The 20,929-nt window shown below is 36.8% G+C and overlaps 1 protein-coding gene across 4 annotated transcripts in view; it reads left to right on the plus strand.

Annotated features, from left to right (window-relative positions):
* Window positions 1–19,274, plus strand: part of TSC22D2 (TSC22 domain family member 2) — a 30,234-nt gene extending 10,960 nt beyond the window's left edge. For 2 of the 4 annotated variants that reach the window (XR_011920278.1, XR_011920279.1), the window contains 2 exons: window positions 14,301–14,352; window positions 16,072–16,157. Coding sequence is in view for 2 of the 4 variants with exons in the window: in XM_072407940.1 (XP_072264041.1) it covers window positions 14,301–14,352; window positions 16,072–16,329 (310 nt within the window). In the remaining 2 variants the exon portion in view is untranslated. Of the gene's footprint in view, window positions 1–14,300; window positions 14,353–16,071 lie in introns of all 4 variants that reach the window. The other 2 variants (XM_072407940.1, XM_072407941.1) reach the window with 1 other exon arrangement.
* Window positions 19,275–20,929: the final 1,655 nt, after the last annotated feature.

The raw sequence follows: 20,929 nt of genomic DNA on the forward strand, positions 1-20,929 counted from the left end.
TTAAGGTTGCTATGTGACTTTTCCCTAGAGCTTGAGACCAAAGCCACAAAATCAGCAGGCGTTAACAAGCCAGAGTCTGTTTAGCACATATTCTTGTTTTTGGTTTATGCTCAAATGTATCCTGGTGGAAGTATCAGCATGACAAACTGTTTTCTGCTAGTTCTAAAATTCTACACTACTTTGCCAGTGCCTAGGTAAGCCTCTTTGGTGAGAATTGCACTCAAGCATCTTTCCCACAATGTGCACCTACCTATATTTTCCCCCACAGTTCCATTCTTTCCACATAGGAGGGAATAGGGCTGATCTATGCTGGGAGACTTGCTGCAGGGAAAGGTAAAATGCCAGGTGGTAGCCTTTTGGATCTCTAAGTTTGCTTCGGACAGGGGCAGTGTGGGTTATGTTAGTGTAAAGGTAATCTACTTCAACTTCAGCCCTAAGATGTAATGGCTGCTTCCTCCTATCATTTTCTATAAAATTTGGAATCAATTCATTGTCTGAATATAGTCCTCCCATGATCTCTTCATATTTTACACAGGCTGCATTAAGGTTTTTTCCATCAGAGTATCTATTTGTCTCACGACACACGTCTTATCTTTAGGGGTTGTTGTTGTCAATACTGTGCTGCACTATGCACTGTTTTTACTTGCACTGTTTTGCCAAACATTGCATTTCTTTTAACACTCTAAAAGCTCAGTTCTGGTCCACTTGACTTCTGCTTGTTCACTCTGGCAAACTGTAGGTGAGGTTGCTTATATTTTGCATCACTCTAAAGATGTGAAAACATCAGTTACTCTTTCAGAATTGTCATAGGTATTTTGTTTTTTGGAGATTTACAGCTGTGCCATACTCTTTGCAATTCTTAATTGACTTAAAAGTACCTCAGTAAATTGGATATTGATTTCATGTATTCATCCTCTAATATTTTGTCTTCAAAGTGTACTAGTTTATGCTAAGATACTAACTTAACAGAAATCGGAACATCCAGATAAACGTGCATTCATACTACAATCATGTCAAACCCTCCCATCTCTATTACTTTGGGAAGAAGTTTTGTGCGCTGTTGGTGATTTATGTATGCCATATTAAAGCTGGGGTGTAGTCAGTTTTTTTTTTTTTTTTTTTTTTTTTTTTTTTTTTTAACCATTGTAAATAATTTAATCACTTTGCAGAGATCTTTATTTACTGTGATTACTATGATTGGATGTACTGTTACAACAAAACATGTAAAATTCCAAAGGGGAGAATACTTTTTTGAATATTGAATTTTTTTATGTGTAATGATAGGTTTACATTGTAAATGATGTCTTCAAAGTTTCCCACCCAAACTTTTTTTTTCTCTCTGTTATGGGTAGAGTAGAACTTCCTTTGGAATAAAAGTTGTCATGAATAATATGCAGTGTTTATGCCACAACTGCTCACTAAGGTTCTTCATCTTTATGCTGCAATGTGCAAAATACGTTTAGTGCAAAGAAAAGCTTGTTCTCCTTTTACAAGACACAGCAGCACATAAAAAATGGTGCCAAAGCATTTTCTAGCTAAATCTTGTTAAGCACCCTAATTTTTTTTTTGGGGTACAATTGGACAATTTTCATTCCTGTCCCAGAAACAAATCAGGAAGTCAGATGCAATTTTGCAAAGTGGGGGAATTCCCCTGTTAGATTTTTCCCTAGTACAAGTTTCCCTATTGAAAGATTTCCCTGATCCATTCTTCTAGGGACAGACATTCTTTCTAGACAGCGGTTACCAGTGCACATTGGGGGGAGTGGGTCTGTCTGATGGAGACACAGACAACAATAAAAACTTGGCACAGTCCAACCTTTCCCTATTTTTTATCCAAAACTAAAAGAAAAAAAAGTGTTTTCCTGGGGACAAACCTTTATTCTGACAAGCTGTAAAAAAAAAAGTAATAAAACCATTGGTTATGTTGGCTTGGGTGAAGGAAGAGCATTGACTCCATTGAACATCAATCTTTTAAGTTACTTCAGTTAAAATTCTGACTATTTACTCACATGGCCAACAGATTCCAGAGAACGTTGGGGCAGAGGGTAAAGGGGAGTTATTCGCTAGTTTGAGTCCTTTTACCTTTAATTGGCTAACACTATAGCATTTTCTAATGTTGAGTGTGCTTGTTTTGTTTTTGCGTTTTTCTTTTCTTACTGTTTTATATGAACATGAGTTTAAAAAAATTTTTTATCCCAATATATAATTTCTACATTGGGACATTTATTACTTAATCTTCATGGAATTTACTAACTTTATATGACAACAAAATTTTGTCAAATCTTGCCAAGCAAAAAGTGGTTTTATTAGTATGGATTTCAGCTAATATGTTATGCAGTCTGACTTCATACATAATTTAATTCTGGATTATTCTTTTACCATCACTGAATGTGTTACATTATATAAAAAGGTTATCTTTTTTGTTTTGGTTTACGCTCCTTCCCTTCTGTCGTGGTGGTAAAGGCTGAGTGGGAGCGCAGAGTTCCCTCGGATACCTATGTCACTTATCCCAGGAAGCTTGTATGTTACGTGTTTCCAATCAATTTACAAAATGTATAATTAGTACAGTAAAAATAAGAGTTGGAATTTTTAAGTTTGACAACCATTGCCACGATAGCATCACACAATTACTGCAGATTTGTCGGCTGTACAACCTTTATGCAAATTTTCAATTCCACTATATCCCAAAAATAATCTATTGTATTGAGGGCTGTAGGGGCCATTTGAGTAGAGGGAACTCAACAGGGAAATTGTTTAAAACAGTGTGTTGTCTGGAAGTAGTCATCAGAAGATGGTATTAAGGGGCCAGAGTGTACCAAGAAAATATCCCCTACAATTACTCTACAAGCCTGAACGATTGATTTAAGGCACCATGAACCATGCTTTTATGTTTCTTCTGACCCTAGCTGAATGTTGCAGCAAAATAGAGTTTGGGAGAAGCCTTAGGTACCTGTTTTTAGCTGTTGAGAGGTACCCAGTGTGGACTACTGTAACCCATCTGCTTCAAATTTTGATGTGTGGTGCTACTTTCTCCAACCTCTGGCCTCAACGGGAACTTCTGCTCTGGGGATGTTTTTCTTTTTTCGGACAATTCTCTCTAAGATTTAAAAAAATCCCTGGTGCTATAAAATGTTTACGGTACTTGCCTTCTAGTGCTTGCACAGTGCAACCCAAAACAATACATGGGTTGTGCCTTTCAAGGACGCTCTGTAATGAGGACCAAAGACTCCAGCTCTGAAAGATGGTGGTAATGGAGTCACACGGAGGAGCTTTTATTCCATTTTTACAAGTGTCCTTGGCATTCCAGAAACCCCTGACAAAATGAATACATCTCACAGCACATTCACCTCTTCAGTTAGGTCTTAGATATAATTGGTATAGATATATTATGGGATTCATGGGGTATTCAAATCCCATGCTAAATAACTTTTTGGGCCTCACTGTGTTGCTGGCCGGTAGTAGATTATCCCCTTACATTGGTGGTCTTTGGGAAATATACTACCCTTGGTGACGACCACAAAGATGATTTTCAATTGTTATATGAAATAGGCACAGACGCCACTGACTGAGTGATGTTGGGCATCATATACAGGCAACCTCTGGAGAAACCTTAGGACTCCATAGATCCTGTGTGAGGATGGTTGATCTATAACAACAAAAGTTCTTCTTAGCATATTTAAAGGTTTAAAAACCTTAACACATGGAGCTTATCTTGAACAAAGATATATAAAAGACCACCTCTTGATATGCCTTAGAATACTTGTTTACTTCCATTTCTTTTAACCTTTTTATTGAACAGCTTGGTTTAATAAGGAGATAAATACAACAGGATCACTTTCATACAAACTGACTGAAATCATGTCATTGTGAAAGTTACTGTACCTTTTTCTTCTTAATAGCTTATGTACTGTAAAATGACTATACATATTTATACACTGTATTTAAACAACCAGTTCAATAAACCATTCTGTTTTCATATATTCATTTTATTTTTTAATGTTTTATGCTCGAGTGCCACCTAGTGGTCATGGTAGAGTATGGTGTCACTATAAAAAAGAGCACATATTAAACATTACATTACCATGAATGTTTTTGCCCACTTCTTGGGCAAATGCTGTGACTGTGAGGTGCACATGAGCCTTTTTCGCAACTGAGCTCTGACAGTGTTCGACGTGCATAACATCAGACTGGTAGCCGTCACTTCTACCAGGCGTGTGTGACTCCTAAGGAATGACCCTGTCGGTGAAGGTTCTTATTTGTGTGATTTATTTTATTTCTAGAAATAGTTACACATTCAACTGTTGTTGATGTTTTGCAGCTCTCCAAGCTGCTTCATTGGTTTTACCAGTGTAAGTAATACTCCAGAAGTTATATGCACACAGCACTAACACCTTAATGCAACCACAATGAAAGATGTTTATAAAAGTTGTGATTGCCCTGTAAGCAGGAAATGCTTATATTGGCTATTATGAAGCCTGATTTAAAATTGGTGCCATGAACCTAATGTTATATATAACATGTACATGTATATTTTCATAGTTTGCCATGTGTAAGTGACTTTGTTCTATGATAAGACATTTTATTTTGCATCCAAACTACAGGAACAATGTACGGCATTTATAACCATATGGGTACCACCTGGCATTCTGTTCTTGGACTTTATATCACGTGATGTGATTCTGGGAATAAATTTGTTGTGTTATGGTGCAGTTCTGCTCCAGTTATTGTTCTAGTTTGGTATAGTGTTAGAAAGGGTTCAACACTTTTTTCCTGATAACCTCCAGGTAAAAGCAATGAGTGATGAAGCAGACACAAAGATGTACCTTGATTACTTGTAAGAGTTTAGATGTGTCTACATGCTTTGAGAACAGGGTCATTTATAAAGTATACTTGCACTCCTAATGTCTTCTATTTCCTGTTATAAAGATGGTGCATGTTGACTGAAGTATGTATACATACCTCTTGTGGGATCACAATATCAGCATTAGGGGCTACCAGGTCAGTACCTGTCTGCTAGCCATGGAGGTAGGTATCGGTTACTGAGATACCTTCTGGTTATATTTCTATTTCATTGGTGTTTACATGTTGTGTAATATCTCTCCACCATTCAGTAATATGTATGTCATTTTTTTTCCTTACCCCAAATTTGACCATGCCTCCAAAATGTTGCTGCAGCCCTCCATGTCCATGAAATGGAACAGGCTGATATAGCTTTTCAGTCACACACCTTTCAGGGTAGGAGCAGACTGCAGGCAGTGAAATGGTGTTTCTCCTTTTGTTTACATTTGGCTCCTTGTCATGTAGGATATCTCTGGAGTGATTGACAATGTAATTACACAGGAGGGAGCGGGCAGGTACAGATAGCTGGTTACTGCTGTTCAATGTGCCATCCAGAGTTCAGGATTACACATTTACCTGTAGATAGTAAGTAGAGGTGGGACCATTGTTAACTTGTAGCGGAAAAGTTGTGCTATATATATGTAACTTATGTGCCTAGGTTTTTTTTTTTCACCCTCTTGTCATTTTGATATATGGTTTGCTGTAAAAGAAAATTTTGTTTTTATAATATATGCCAGGAAATGTCCAGGTTTGGGATAGGTTTACTTTGAACTGGTTTGAGTAATTTGTAATAACAAGTGGACAAGATTAAGCTATGTCACACTGAGTCAACATAAATGTACCGGACAGCCAAAGGGTTTACATATCCAAACTTTCTAGGTCAGCTCTATTGTTGAAAGGAAGAAAAATCAGTGACTAATGCAATTGTTTTCAAATCTTGTGACACTTGCCTGGGTAAACATTGCTTTCAAATTAGATTGTGGCTGCACCTTTGAGAGAACAAGAAAGTCCTAAGGAAATGAATAATATAACTGTTCTTTGAACTTTTCTTGCGATTTGCTACTTACTACCCTCTATTATAAAGTCCAAACTGTATTATGAGTGAGAAATTTAAAAAATACACCTTAAAACAAATGTATTACAGAGGTGACTGGTTACTACAGATGTGACTGTACTATTTTTTTTTCCACAGATAGATAACACTTAGGCTGCACTGCAAATTTATCTGCCTTTGTTCATCTTCAAAAGGTGTAGTGGTTTGCAGTAGAGAGAATACTCTTCACAAATAATGAGAAAGGCATTCCCCCCCTAAAAACATATACTTCTGGTGTTTATGAGAAATAGATGGAGTCGTCTCACATCTAACTTTGCCTCTTTTCCTTCTTCCTTGGCAACCACATAGGTTGTTGATGTGTGCGCCCAGAAAGTACCGAACGCTTTAATAATCCCACTTCCATTTTGTTTCCTCCCCTTCCAGCATAGACAATTGTCCATGCCTTAGCCGTCCTACAGTACACAGTTGATGTCAAAACCTCTAGCCATGCTCATTTCTGTAACCTTACCTATTTCTCATACAAACCGTCTGGTCTGTTGTGGTAGGGTAAATGGGTCTGGGGAAAACAGTGCTACATATCTGACACACAATTCAATTGCATTACATATTTTGGTGTGATACAATGCCATTCATCCTTAACGACATACAAACATGTACCGCACAGTGTGTAGCATTGGCATTTGCTGCTAAAATTGTTACGCACTCTTGTTTTTTTTAATTCTTGCATGCATAAATAAATGCAGGGAATGGAAGAACAAGTTGTGCAGGACCATATCATATACTTCATGCGGAATCCCCAGGGGTGTGATGCTGGGATGGGCTTCAGTGTGTAAAGCTTTACACATAGCATCCTCAGAGTGTGTAGATTGTAGCTCCTGCAAACTGCTGGGTGGCTGTAAAAATATGTTGGGCACTGTGCCTGGCTTGAACAGCCTTGGGAAAATGCTGCACAAGGGCACAGCCTTTCTGGCAAGATCAACAAGGTATTCTGCTTTGATTATTTCTCATGAAACATTTCCAAATCGTGCAAAGGAATGCAGATTCACTTTGGTAAAAGAACTGATCTTTTTCCTGCATGTGTACATTCTAGTTAAGGGTTCAGACTTTTACTGAAAATTAACTTATGTACACCAATGCCATTTCTATGCATATGTTTAAGCATCTTTAGTTTTGTCTTAATCACAGGTCCAGGCCAGACTGAACAATAGTGGGGTGTCCTTCTCCCTTTGTACACTGGGTGTTGCTGTGTTCATTCACAATAAGTTGTTAAAATTGCACCTAGTGGACCTGGTGAAAATTACATTCTCGCTTAAACCAATGTATCCAAGGTTAGGTTTGTACCTATTTTTTCCTGTCTTGTTTAAAACCTAAGTTTCATGTAGTAAGTTTGATTCAGAGTTCTCTGTATGTGAAGCCTTTTATTTAAAAAAAAAAATTGTGGTGTCTGACTACTTTTGATTACTTAATCAAACCAGGATGACTAGATTCCATTTGACTAAAGAAAAAAAAATGCTGTTTAATGGTTTACATAATCTGATGTACCCTCCCCTAGTACTAGTAATTTATCTAATGGGATGGCAGACATTAACACACCCATTGTTGATAAAGCTTTAAAGCTCTGCTGCAAGTCTTCTGGTGACACATCAATCCCTTGCACAAGTCCATACAAACTTTGTACGTGCTGAGGAAAGGTTGTAAGGATCGCATTCCTGTGCATTTTTTATCTCCTTTGTCTAAAACTGAATGGACATTTTTATGTAGAAGACAAAATGGCATGCAGGCGTTCATACATAAACCCCTCGTTCCCACACTCTCGTCCTCGCCTGAGAGCGTGCTGGTGAGTGTTAACTTTTTATAAATGATACATTCTTCCCTTTTCAACTGTGTGTGTGTGTGTGTGTGTGTGTGTGTGTGTTTGTCTGTCATGCCTCCAGTTGCACATGGTACATTATTTAGGTTGATACAGGTCTGAAGCTCATTGTACCAAGTTTTGTGAAGGTTTCCTTTGCTGGCTTCTGTTAATGGTTATTTTCTGCTGCTCATGGGTTGGTATATTTAGATGGGCGCAGCTACTGAAAATGAAAACTTATTCTAATTTTATTGCTAATACAAAGGACACAGAAAGCCACAAGCCTCCTGGTTTAGGTTGAATTTTAGTTTCTAAATGTATAGTTAAAGGAAGTTGTTACATTTAACTCTTTCCCTACCAATGATGTATTGCATATAATGTCATTGGAGGGAGCAAAACAAGCTTGTGGCTGCAATCTGGGCTTTCCTGTAGGTGTTTTCTGTGCCCCCACCCCTTCATAATTCCCAGGCTCTCCTACTCCTCTACTCTAGGTGGTTCTAACAGAAAAGAAGAACTTGGATTGATCTTGGGGTCAAAGCAGTCTCTTGACCGCCAGAAAATTATTTGTGAATCGCATATCTAGCATAAGAAAAATGATCTGTTAAGACTCCTGATGTCTCCCCTATACTTGATCCTAATAGATCCCCAATGTCTGCATACATATAACCTGTTTACCCCCTGCTAAAGTAAAAAATAAAACGGAAATTTCAAGTATTTGCCATTTTCTAGTCTACATATCTATCAAAGGTGTGTTATGCATGTGTCTTCTGCAACAAGCCCTTTGATGCTTCTGTGGGATGTGAATCTGGTGCTGCTAGTATTTGACCGTAACCTTCCTTTTACCTCTGTTTAGATAATTACAGAATTACTGCTTTGTCTTGCAAGCCCCTTCTTTGGTTCTAAATAAAGACAAAGTGGTTCATTTGAGACTTGACTAGAGCAGTGAATACATTGGGGGCATTTTGACATCCGGCATGTGTCTCAAGGTTGGCATGGAAGTCCCTTAGTTGTGTTTCAACTCTTCTATAAAATGAATATTGTTTCATCCTCTGATGCTTGTTTTAGACATAAATTTCTACACACGCTTCAGTTATAATTCCTGTAGAAGATCCTCCATGCAATTGTCAGCATATCTATTGTTACCTGAATGCAGTTTAGTTACTACTACATCTATTCTGTTCACTCATGCTTTATCAGAGCTTGTTTACATCAAGTTTTTTTTTTTTTTTTTTTCATTTTTTCACAGCTTTAACAATTTACAGTAACTGATACCACGCTGCACTTAGTTTAGAAAGCTTAAGTATATATCTTAATTCAAATCTTTGTTTCGAATCACAACAAATATTTTTTGCACATTGTTGTATTATAGAAGGCTCTGGTAACAAAAGAGTCTTTGCCATTCTAATCTTGGATATCTGAAGTGTCTTGACATGAAATTCTATTGCGAAAGGACTATTCTTGTATAAATGTAAAAATCAAGAAAGAATCTATCTGTTCCCTGGCTGAATGAGTTTAGCGTCCATACACTCTAATTTTCGTTGCCTGAAACAATCGTGAAGTGACGTACAATGGCAAAACTCTAGATCTGGGCTGTCAAACTCAAAATACACAGTGGGCCAAAATTAAAAACGTAGACGAAGTCGCAGGCCATACTTGAAACTGAAATAACACCGCTACTACAATTCCCTGCGTCTATAAAGCAGTCCAATGCGGGGCCACACATAGGCAGAGAGGTGGCTGGTCTATAGACGCCATTGATGACGGGCATTGTAGTTGCAGCGCCATTTCAATGCAGCAGTAGGTCAGCTGCAATTCATATTTAAAATTTTGGGGTCAAAAAAGACGTTGCGGGCCAGATTATTGACACCCCTGCTCTAGAAAATGTACAGGTATGCCATGAAGTCTTTAAAGAGGTTCTGCTCTGTTGTATCACTAACTATAAGCCTATGACTGCTATGCAGTGAAGATCATGACTGTAACTACTTACCCCTGAAACAATCATTTGTGACCATTTTTAGTGACTGTTTAGGAACAATGGCTTCATATAGATGGGCTGCTGGCTCTTTCGCCTAAGATGCAGCTTTTGAATTGTGAAGCAGGCCATCAGGATTGTGTGGGTATTTAGGGTATAATATGGTATGTTATTATTATCCTATTATTCTGGGCCTTAACGTCTGCTTTGATGGCAGTGGGTTGAATCGATCACCTTTTTTTTTGTATCTCAGGGAAACTGTTAAGGCCCCAAAGCTTACAGAGAACTCTCCCTGCTAGAGCTGTTGTGAAATGTATTACACCTCAGAGTTCAATGTAAATTTCTTGGTATAGAACGGCGTAGTGAGATGTAGGTGTGTGTCAGCTTGGTGGTAAATATATTGGTGAAGGGGGTTGTGGTAGATAGGTGACATTGGTTATCTCTTTCAGCATGCCTGTGATGTCTCAGCAGCAGTACATCCTTTCTGTGGAGTGACTGCCGAGACTTTGCAAGAAAAACATTGACTTTGCAAATAAAATCCACCCTTGCTGATATTATGGTCTTGAGTGTTCTTTCTGCTCAGAATTAAAGAATCTCACAAATGTTTTATGTCTTATAATTTCATTATATTATTTGTATCCTTACTTTCTGTAATTGTAATGTGCGTCAGTAGATCATACTTTATTTTTTATGTAGTGCGTTATATAAGGCTGACAAAAGATCTTTTGTCCTTTGTCAAATTCTATGATTCCATTTTACTACTTCATTAAAATACAGTAAAACATCCTAAAAGGTTATTTATATTCCTCCAGAGAGTGTTTTGTGAAAAGTTATATATTTCTAATTAAATCTAGATCTCCTACAGTAGCATGGTAAGCGTGGGTGAAGGTATGCACATATTTTTCTATGGTTTTTTTATAACATACAAGCCATGTAAAAAGGCAACTACAGATAAAGATCAGTACTTTCATATATTCTTCCTGCGAATGGATTTATTTAGATGTCAAAAGTTCAGGCTCTTCATGGCAGTTTCAGTGGTATAGGATTATAGAGAATCTAGCAAAGTTAGAACAAATTCTGTTCACTCATGCTTTATCAGAGCTTGTTTCAATTAATTTTTTTTTTTTTTTTTTTTTACAATTTCGCAGCTTTAACCAGTTTTATTGAAGCATTTAAGGCACCACTTAGTTTAGAAAGCTTAAGTATATATCTTAATTCAAATCTTTGTTTCGAATCACAACAAATATTTTTTGCACATTGTTGTATTATAGAAGGCTCTGGTAACAAAAGAGTCTTTGCCATTCTAATCTTGGATATCTGAAGTGTCTTGACATGAAATTCTATTGCGAAAGGACTATTCTTGTATAAATGTAAAAATCAAGAAAGAATCTATCTGTTCCCTGGCTGAATGAGTTTAGCGTCCATACACTCTAATTTTCGTTGCCTGAAACAATCGTGAAGTGACGTACAATGGCAAAACTCTAGATCTGGGCTGTCAAACTCAAAATACACAGTGGGCCAAAATTAAAAACGTAGACGAAGTCGCAGGCCATACTTGAAACTGAAATAACACCGCTACTACAATTCCCTGCGTCTATAAAGCAGTCCAATGCGGGGCCACACATAGGCAGAGAGGTGGCTGGTCTATAGACGCCATTGATGACGGGCATTGTAGTTGCAGCGCCATTTCAATGCAGCAGTAGGTCAGCTGCAATTCATATTTAAAATTTTGGGGTCAAAAAAGACGTTGCGGGCCAGATTATTGACACCCCTGCTCTAGAAAATGTACAGGTATGCCATGAAGTCTTTAAAGAGGTTCTGCTCTGTTGTATCACTAACTATAAGCCTATGACTGCTATGCAGTGAAGATCATGACTGTAACTACTTACCCCTGAAACAATCATTTGTGACCATTTTTAGTGACTGTTTAGGAACAATGGCTTCATATAGATGGGCTGCTGGCTCTTTCGCCTAAGATGCAGCTTTTGAATTGTGAAGCAGGCCATCAGGATTGTGTGGGTATTTAGGGTATAATATGGTATGTTATTATTATCCTATTATTCTGGGCCTTAACGTCTGCTTTGATGGCAGTGGGTTGAATCGATCACCTTTTTTTTTTGTATCTCAGGGAAACTGTTAAGGCCCCAAAGCTTACAGAGAACTCTCCCTGCTAGAGCTGTTGTGAAATGTATTACACCTCAGAGTTCAATGTAAATTTCTTGGTATAGAACGGCGTAGTGAGATGTAGGTGTGTGTCAGCTTGGTGGTAAATATATTGGTGAAGGGGGTTGTGGTAGATAGGTGACATTGGTTATCTCTTTCAGCATGCCTGTGATGTCTCAGCAGCAGTACATCCTTTCTGTGGAGTGACTGCCGAGACTTTGCAAGAAAAACATTGACTTTGCAAATAAAATCCACCCTTGCTGATATTATGGTCTTGAGTGTTCTTTCTGCTCAGAATTAAAGAATCTCACAAATGTTTTATGTCTTATAATTTCATTATATTATTTGTATCCTTACTTTCTGTAATTGTAATGTGCGTCAGTAGATCATACTTTATTTTTTATGTAGTGCGTTATATAAGGCTGACAAAAGATCTTTTGTCCTTTGTCAAATTCTATGATTCCATTTTACTACTTCATTAAAATACAGTAAAACATCCTAAAAGGTTATTTATATTCCTCCAGAGAGTGTTTTGTGAAAAGTTATATATTTCTAATTAAATCTAGATCTCCTACAGTAGCATGGTAAGTGTGGGTGAAGGTATGCACATATTTTTCTATGGTTTTTTTTATAACATACAAGCCATGTAAAAAGGCAACTACAGATAAAGATCAGTACTTTCATATATTCTTCCTGCGAATGGATTTATTTAGATGTCAAAAGTTCAGGCTCTTCATGGCAGTTTCAGTGGTATAGGATTATAGAGAATCTAGCAAAGTTAGAACAATCTAAGCTGAGTTTTTATAGATTGCCTTCAAAGTTGCACAGAAACTTTCTGTACAGAAATTGCTTACCCTGATTTCAATGCATGTTGCACATTTTCTAATATGTGCATTAGAAGCTGCAACAAGTCAGTACAACTCGTTTCCTGGCTGGAGGACCCCTTCATCAGATTTATTTTTAATAATAAATGCTCAGCGTGGCCATTGATATTGTAAACCGAGGGCTGCATACAACTAGAGCCTGCCTAGAAATGTCTGTGCTGCTCCAGTCTGAAATTTAGCAATCAAGGCGGGTGGGTTTTTGACAAGTTCCCCCAAAGAGCCAGGCCACTGCATAGGTGCTAAGGGCTTTTTTAGAAGGTCCTGTGAAGTCTTATGAAATTGAATTAATTACACCTGATGACCTCTTTGAGGAGCTAACAAACCAAAAAGTACATCTCACTGTGAAGTGTTTGGTACACAATAGGACATAGGCTATGTGTACGTACCACAGATGTAACACTTTAATTAGTTCTGCTTTACAACATAACTAATGTCACATCCTCAAAGAATTGATTTGCTTTCCTCATTTGTTTGATATATTTGCTAGGTGGACAAAGTGCTAAAAGGACTAAATTTAGGGCTAAAAATCATAAATGTAATTCTATATTACGGGTAGGTCTAATTGTTAGTGCTGTATTCATGAAGTATTAGTGTTCCAATCAAATAGCTCTGTTTTAGAGAAAAGTAGTACTCTTGGTACTGGGAAATTTTATGGCTGAACCTTACAGGCAAGGGAAAAGTACAGAATTTAATTGTCCTGTATATAGTTACATGAAATTGGATGTTACAGATACGTTACCTGTATCTAGGCCACAGTTTCCCAAACCTGATCATTGACGCATCAGCTGTGCCAGTGTCATTAATGAGAGAGCTGGGTGTTTCCAAATGATTGTTCATGACCTTGTTCTGGAGATGAATTTGATTAAATAGAACTTGTTTAATGTTGGATGCGACATGGGTAGAAATTATTTGATGACTGAATTTAATGCAATATTTTCACTGTTTATGTACATTCACAAAGGACCATATTTTGAAAAAAAAAAATGTAAGCAACATTTCACCGTTTTTATACAGAAGGGACCAAATTTTTGTCCTCAAAATTCCAGTAGCTTTTAAATATTCAATCTCATTTCAGTAGTTACCTAACTGCAATTTTTTTTTCTTTTTACCATTTTATACATACTTGCCAACCAGACTGTTACAGGAATTGTTCTCTAATTCCTATTGGCTCATCCACTAAAAACTGTTCAATTTTAGGGTTAAGCTTTATTTTTATCCTGCTGAGGGAAACTTGTACTCAGTATTTTGCCTGCCATTGTTGGTCTTTACATCGAAGTTTTTTGCTTGTCTTGAGCATTCAGTAGCTTCTATTTTCCTTTGATACAGAACACTTACTCAGAATAATTTGGTAAAATAATAATTACACATAGGGATGGCAGCATCCAGAATACCTTCAGCACTGGCTTCCTTTAGGCTCTGCGGTGTGATTAAGCCATGAATCTGCTTTACTAGCTTTGAGTAAATTTTTTTTTTCTTGTGTCCATAAATTGCAATTATATCATATTAAAACTTATCTTCATCTGTTTTTCTTATCTATAGTTCATCAAGTGCAAATGTGGTAGCCATTGACAACAAGATCGAACAGGCGATGGTAAGTAAAGTCTTGACCCCTGAAATATGCCAGCATGTTTTTTAGCATATATATTTTTTAATCTATCTCAATAATTGCTTTATTCTGTTTAGAATAGCCAGTTTTAGATTTGCAGTGATGCTTTTAAGGTCTAAGGTTCTTGACCTCTCTTGTAATTTTACCTTATGTTCAGACTAGCAGTGGGGATGTGGTGCAGCTACCTATTCCTCATACCAGTGAACGTGTATCTTGTGGGAGACATAAAGTGTCCAAATATAACTAAAAAGGAAGCTGAGCAGCTGCCGCCTGCATTGAGGCAAGAGCAAAAAATGTGTGGAAATGAACTAATGGACTCACTCATCATACTGTGGAAGTACTTTACAAGGCATGAAGTGAATGTACATTACATAAAGACAGAACAATTATTTGAACAATCTTTGTTTTGTTTGTCCTGTATTTTTTAAAATAGAATAATTTAAAGTGAAAGGTAACTACTCCAGAAAAAAAATGTGTAAGCGTCATGGTTTCAGATAAATCCATCAGGGGACATATATTTTTATAACTTCTGCTTTGTGTGTGTTAATAGCAGTATTATTTAAGTATATCTTAGCACATCAAAGGTATCTGCAGTTAAAGTGAATTGCTTGTTTTATTATGTATAAAGGACAGGATGTTCTTCTCAGCACAAGACCTGACTGAAAAAAAAGGAAGTGTCAAATTGTATGAACCATACGTGCAGCTATCTACACATGAAGCTTGCATATCACTGATGAAAGCACATAATCTTGAAACATCACCTGATTATGTCAGTCATACCTTATGTCATGGTTTTCCCACATTAGTTCACTTGCTCAGTGTGTGGAAATAATTTAGTCATGTCCTCCCACTGGCAAATGACACAAGTCACTGAATACCTGGCCCTGTTATTATGCAAGAGATTTGGGTTTTATTACATTTTTTTTTATATTCCTTGGATATTGGCAAGTGGCATACCAGAAGTCTACATTTAAATCTTATACTACCTGATAAGTGTCAGACTTTTTTTTTTTTTTTTTTTTTTTTTTTTGTTTTTTCATTTTTCATTCCTTTCCCTATGGAGGCATAGGGAAGATCCCCTAGTAGTAGAACGCTTCATATGTATTGACCTTAAAGATGCTTAGAGGTCTGCCCACTTTTTCCTCCCAGTACAGGTATGGGTTAAGATGTTCACTAGAAAAGTGGGTGTCCTGCTTCTTATTTCTTTCTTGGAGTACCATAAATCATTCCAAAGCCTTGAGAGCTCCACCTGTTGGTGGGTGTATAATTCCATGAAATATTCAATGCTGCATTTTTTGCATATATTGGTTGCTTGCCCTGCACTGTTAAATGTCACACATGAGCTACTTAATTTAAAGATAAATCTTAAACAGGACAGTCCCATTTATCACTCAAATAAAAAAAAATAGACTTATGACATGCATTATCCAAATATCAAGTTTTCTATTGGTCAGAAATTTTGTAATATAAATAGTGTGTGTATGTGTGTGTGTGTGTGTGTGTGTTTTTTTTTTTTTTTCTAGCCATTAATGTGTGAACTGCATAAAGAAGATAGGTCCTTTAAATAAATAGCCTTATTGTGTACTGCATAAAGAAGATAGGTCCTTTAAATAAATAGCCTTATTGTGTACTGCATAAAGAAGATAGGTCCTTTAAATAAATACCCTTATTGTGTTTTAATTTTTATTGTATTTTATTTTTTAGGACCTAGTCAAAAGCCATCTGATGTACGCTGTAAGAGAAGAGGTGGAAGTCCTGAAGGAACAAATAAAGGAATTAATAGAGAAAAACTCGACACTTGAACGTGAGAATGCACTGTTAAAATCCCTTTCTAACAGCGATCAGCTGTCACAACTGTCGACCCCAGGCCTCGGCCAACAACAGCCTCCAGTGACTACAGCTCCTCTGACTGCTCCGCAGACCGCACACCCTCCACAACAACCGAATGTCTCTTCTGCATAAACTGTACAAACTGCTTTCTTGCCTTGTTCAGCTAACTGAAAGCAATCTGTCCTTGTGTGCCACTGCTGATCTTTCCACTTCAAAAATGAAAAAACGAAAAAAGAGCAAGTAGCCATGCTTCATTTTGTGTGTTTGGCCTTTTCAGTATTAGACAATCGTACTCCCTGATCTCTCATTGTAAGAGAGGTGATACCTATTGCATTGTGTATCGGGTATTAACATAGTTGGGAAAAGTTATATTAATGTGCTCCTAGTGTATGTATATTCTTTATGGGCATACACACATTAATTGCACATGCTCACAGAATCCTTGCTTTAAGAACAGTGAATCCATAAATGCTGGCAATATCTGCTAACCTGTGTGACCCTAGTAAAAAGAACACAAGCAGCATTTTATGTCATAGAAACCCTCTGGAGAACAAGGGAATGGACTTGCATGTAGAATTTACCTTATATTGTTAGGAGACCAGACCATGTATTGTCACACAAATCATGCATGCAAGATAACATTTTGGGTGTCGGATTATTATAGTCCTTAATAGTGAACATTGAATGTTCTCTGCTTATAATGTACTGAAGAAAAAAAAAGTACTACTAGTAGGCCATTTGGAAGATGCTTTTACTGCCCTTAGTTCCCATTTTTGTCATTGCTGGTTTGCCATGCGGATGGATGTGAACAGTATTCCATGTACAGAATGTAGGTTTGGATAAAACAATGCAGGCAATATCACTGTACCTGTATACAGTGTCTGAAGTTAGTGAGCCTATTCAGGCCGGCATAACATTAGTATTCTCCCCAGCCCCCTTTTTTTTTTTTTTTTGAGAGCACCAGCCGGATTTTTTTTAGTAACCACGCAGCTGTTTTTTGGGTGGTATTGAAAAGTTGGATCTTAATCCAGGTCCCTCCATCTGTCTACAGCTTTCTCCCACCCAGTTTCAAACAATTCTGGGGAGAAAACTGTAATACCTTTAAGTTCAGCATGACATTAGAGTAGTTTTTTTCTTTTTTACAACACTCTGTGGTTTAGAGAAGTACATTATAAGTGTATATCCGATTGTTAAACACAACTACTGTGTACATCTGCATGTGTTTTGGTGCCTATTTACTATGCTGAAATGCTTGTGTTGAGACAATTGTTTGCACCTTATAAACCAACATAAATTATAAACAAGCAGCAGCTATATTAATGAATCTAGCAAAAAGCTAATGATAATGCAGAGTAAATCTGCTTTGAAATGGGTTTTCTATAACATAAAATCTTGCTACAAACTGCAGTTATTCTGATATTCGGCAAGAGGTCTTATGGAGCTGTTGTGGCTCTTCCAGGGAGCGTTTCCTTTAGATCATATTCTGAGCCATGTTTTGTCAGTTATTTGTAAGCAAATCTAATCATTGCATTTGTAGTAAGAGCCACCATTCTTTAAGTATAAGTAATATTTGTTTGCCTTTTTATTAGTTCATTTAAGTTTGTGTTTTATTTATTACAGGGCTGCTATTTTCATAATGTGTATGAACAATGTCACAGACACTCTATTTTATTTTATTTCCTTATCTAGAAAATAAATGTAAATCTATCATAAATTGTAAGGGGGAGGGGGGATTGCATTTAGTAGAGAAAACATTTTGGCAATAACGGAGCATACGTATCCTGGCATATATAAGTATATATCTAACACTAACCGCAATCTACATTTCTGGTATTTATTTTACAGTAGAGCAATGATCCAATTTGAATGTACATTTTGTAAAGAGTGTAAGTATGGATCCATAATGCACCTGTACAGGAGAGCAACAGTTGTGATATAAAAAAAATAAATGATAGATTAGCTATTTTGATGAAGAATTTTTTTTTGTTTTGTTCATTTCTCTTTTCTGCGATAGAGAAAATTGCCATGATTCCTATGCTTTTTAGACAATTTCTGTGAATTATAATTTTTAGGGTGGGATTTAAAAAACTGTGAAATTGTTCAACCTACTTTGTAACCAAAGAAGCAAAGATGTGTATTTTTTTTTTTTTATTTTGTTATGCACATTTTCTGTATTTTTATTCAGTGTTCTCTCATCACATTTTTCTTTCTTTTTTTTTTTTCCCCTTTTCAACCCACCCTGCTGTTTAGCATGATCTGCATGACCTGTAATCTCTGAACCACTTTTGTACCTCAAGTTTGTGTTTTTTTTTTTTTTTTTTTTTTTTTTTTTTTTTTTTTTTTTTTTTTTTTTTTTTTTTTTTTTGTCCAGCACTCTTATTGTACTTATTGTAATCTGTGAAGCGCGTCCAATAAACTGAGCAAACAGCTGATGTTAGTGGAGGTGAACTAGTGCTACGCACACTAGTTGTCATATGGAGATCGTGACATGAAGTGAGCCATGTTTTGTTCATTTTAAAATGGTGTTATAAATTTCATATGCAGAAAACAAAGTTTTGTTACATTGCAGAATTTTAATGTATTGAATAAATTCAACATGCAGATTACTCGGTGTATAAAGAGTATTTCCATTTTAAACTGAATTGTACATTTCAGAAATACATTTGTGGGAGCTTATTTTTGTGTGTGTAGCATCACAAAGTCTGTCAAATTATTGTAAAAAGAATATATATATATTTTCATTTTTTTCAGAAATGATTAAATTTTAGTTTTGCTGAAATAAGTGGCTCAACAATATCTTGTAGTCTGGATAAAAGCGGTCACTTCAGATATAGGAGGAGGTGATAATATGCAAAGTGGCCTAAGTTACCAACATATTGTAAGGTTTGTGCAAAAACCATACCCAAATATCCAGTGTAATGAAAGGACAAAACATCTAACAAACATACAAAATATTTTCTAATGTCAGTCACAAAAATGTTTGGCTTTCTGGCATCAAACACAGGCACTTGTCAAATGAAGAAGAAAACACTCAGAAACTGCACTGACATGGTTTAAGTAAAATAACTTGAAACGACTGTCAAATGTGTTTTTAAATAGTAAAAAGGAACCTCCTTCAAAACAAGGTGAATACTTGCTTTTTTTTATTTTTTTTTTTCAAATATTTGCAGATGTCAGAATCTTCATATCCATCACTTTTAGGAGTGAGCCCATATTATTTCTGTATCCTGTAGTGAAACAAAGATCTGCAGGGTAACTGCTGCAGTGGCCACAAGAATCCAACGCTTGTAGAATTGTCAGATGTGAAGAGGCCATAGCTTTGCTAGAGAGCCTAGGCTAGCGTTAGGTGCAGTAGGATGAGCAAGTCTAATAAACCTTTCTTTGGCAGCTTTTGCTCTACTAGAAATCCCTGAATTGTGAGGTGTACCACCCACCAACTTAGGCTGCATACACATACACATCAATAATTGTAGTTGAAAAGGATCTTTCATGATTCTTTCAATAACAAAAGACAAAGATGCGTGAATGAACGCTGTACATACAGCGCCGTTCTGCTCTCTATGGAGAGCTCTCCCCTTCACTTCTATTACAACCGTTAGTGGATCCGTCAGGACGAATTCATGAACGACTTGCGCTGTACACATGCCAGATTCTCGCTCTGAGGCGATTATCAGGTGAGAATCATCTGACCTGTGTAGGTAGCCTTAGTGTCCCAAACCTTGTTGATGGTCACCAGGACAATCAGAGGGGGCAACTACCATAAAGGGAAACTCCTTTTGGTATGTGGCAGAGAAAAGCCCCTTCTGAGTGGTCACTACAATGCAAGGGGTTTTAGAAACTTTGTAGTTTTCGTGCTCTTTTCTGATTTTCGAAAAAAGACACTGTTACCATGTACTTTGCAAAATAATGTATTTGTTTTACTCTAATGAGGAAAGCTGCATCTCTTCAGGAGTACTAAAATCTTAGTTATCAGCAGAATTAAAATAGATTTTGCCGGGTGTCCTGATCCTACCCTGTCTTATTTTCTTACTTGAACACTTCTACAGACTTCTTGAAATCAGTGAGGTATTTACACAAGTTGTCAATTACTGGTCACATTTCTGTATACCAGCAATGTACAGAATAGCTCCAGACTGCCAAATTGGACAACATTTGTTTCTAGATCACAGTGGCTGCAGACTGATCATGAGTTATAACCCTACATTACAAAAATCTATAGGCTATATAATTTGATACACTATTATTAATGATAGTGGAGTTTCCCTACAAGAAGACCGTTCATACTGGCAATTTTAGCATTTTCTTTTGTCCAATTTGGAGGGATTTTATAGGGAATTACCGTCAATGTGTTTAGAGATTACCTGGTTGTTTTTCCAGACAGAAGGGGTATAGTGTGTAACAATAAAAAAGGCTGCGATTTGTTTTCACAGCCACAGTTCTGCTAAAATATTTCAAGCGGCTGGAGGTTGGAGTGCTTGTGAAGAAAAATATATTTGTAGTCTGGGCTCGCTTCACATTCAAGTGATCAGCACACATTCCCCCCTTAATTATGGATGGGGTGGGTCACCCCTGCCATCAATTCTTCCAGAGCCACATTTTTGTCCTAGCTCACTCACTTTTTACAGTATGTGTAGAAGATCAACTAAATCATTATATAATAAGCGTTTACAGCTTTAGGACACTTTTCCATCCCCATAATATATGTTGGAGGTGGTCTCTGGTCCTAACTTCC

This window comes from Pyxicephalus adspersus, chromosome 4 (genome assembly GCF_032062135.1).
Source record: "Pyxicephalus adspersus chromosome 4, UCB_Pads_2.0, whole genome shotgun sequence".
In the NCBI taxonomy this organism is placed as follows: domain Eukaryota; kingdom Metazoa; phylum Chordata; class Amphibia; order Anura; family Pyxicephalidae; genus Pyxicephalus; species Pyxicephalus adspersus.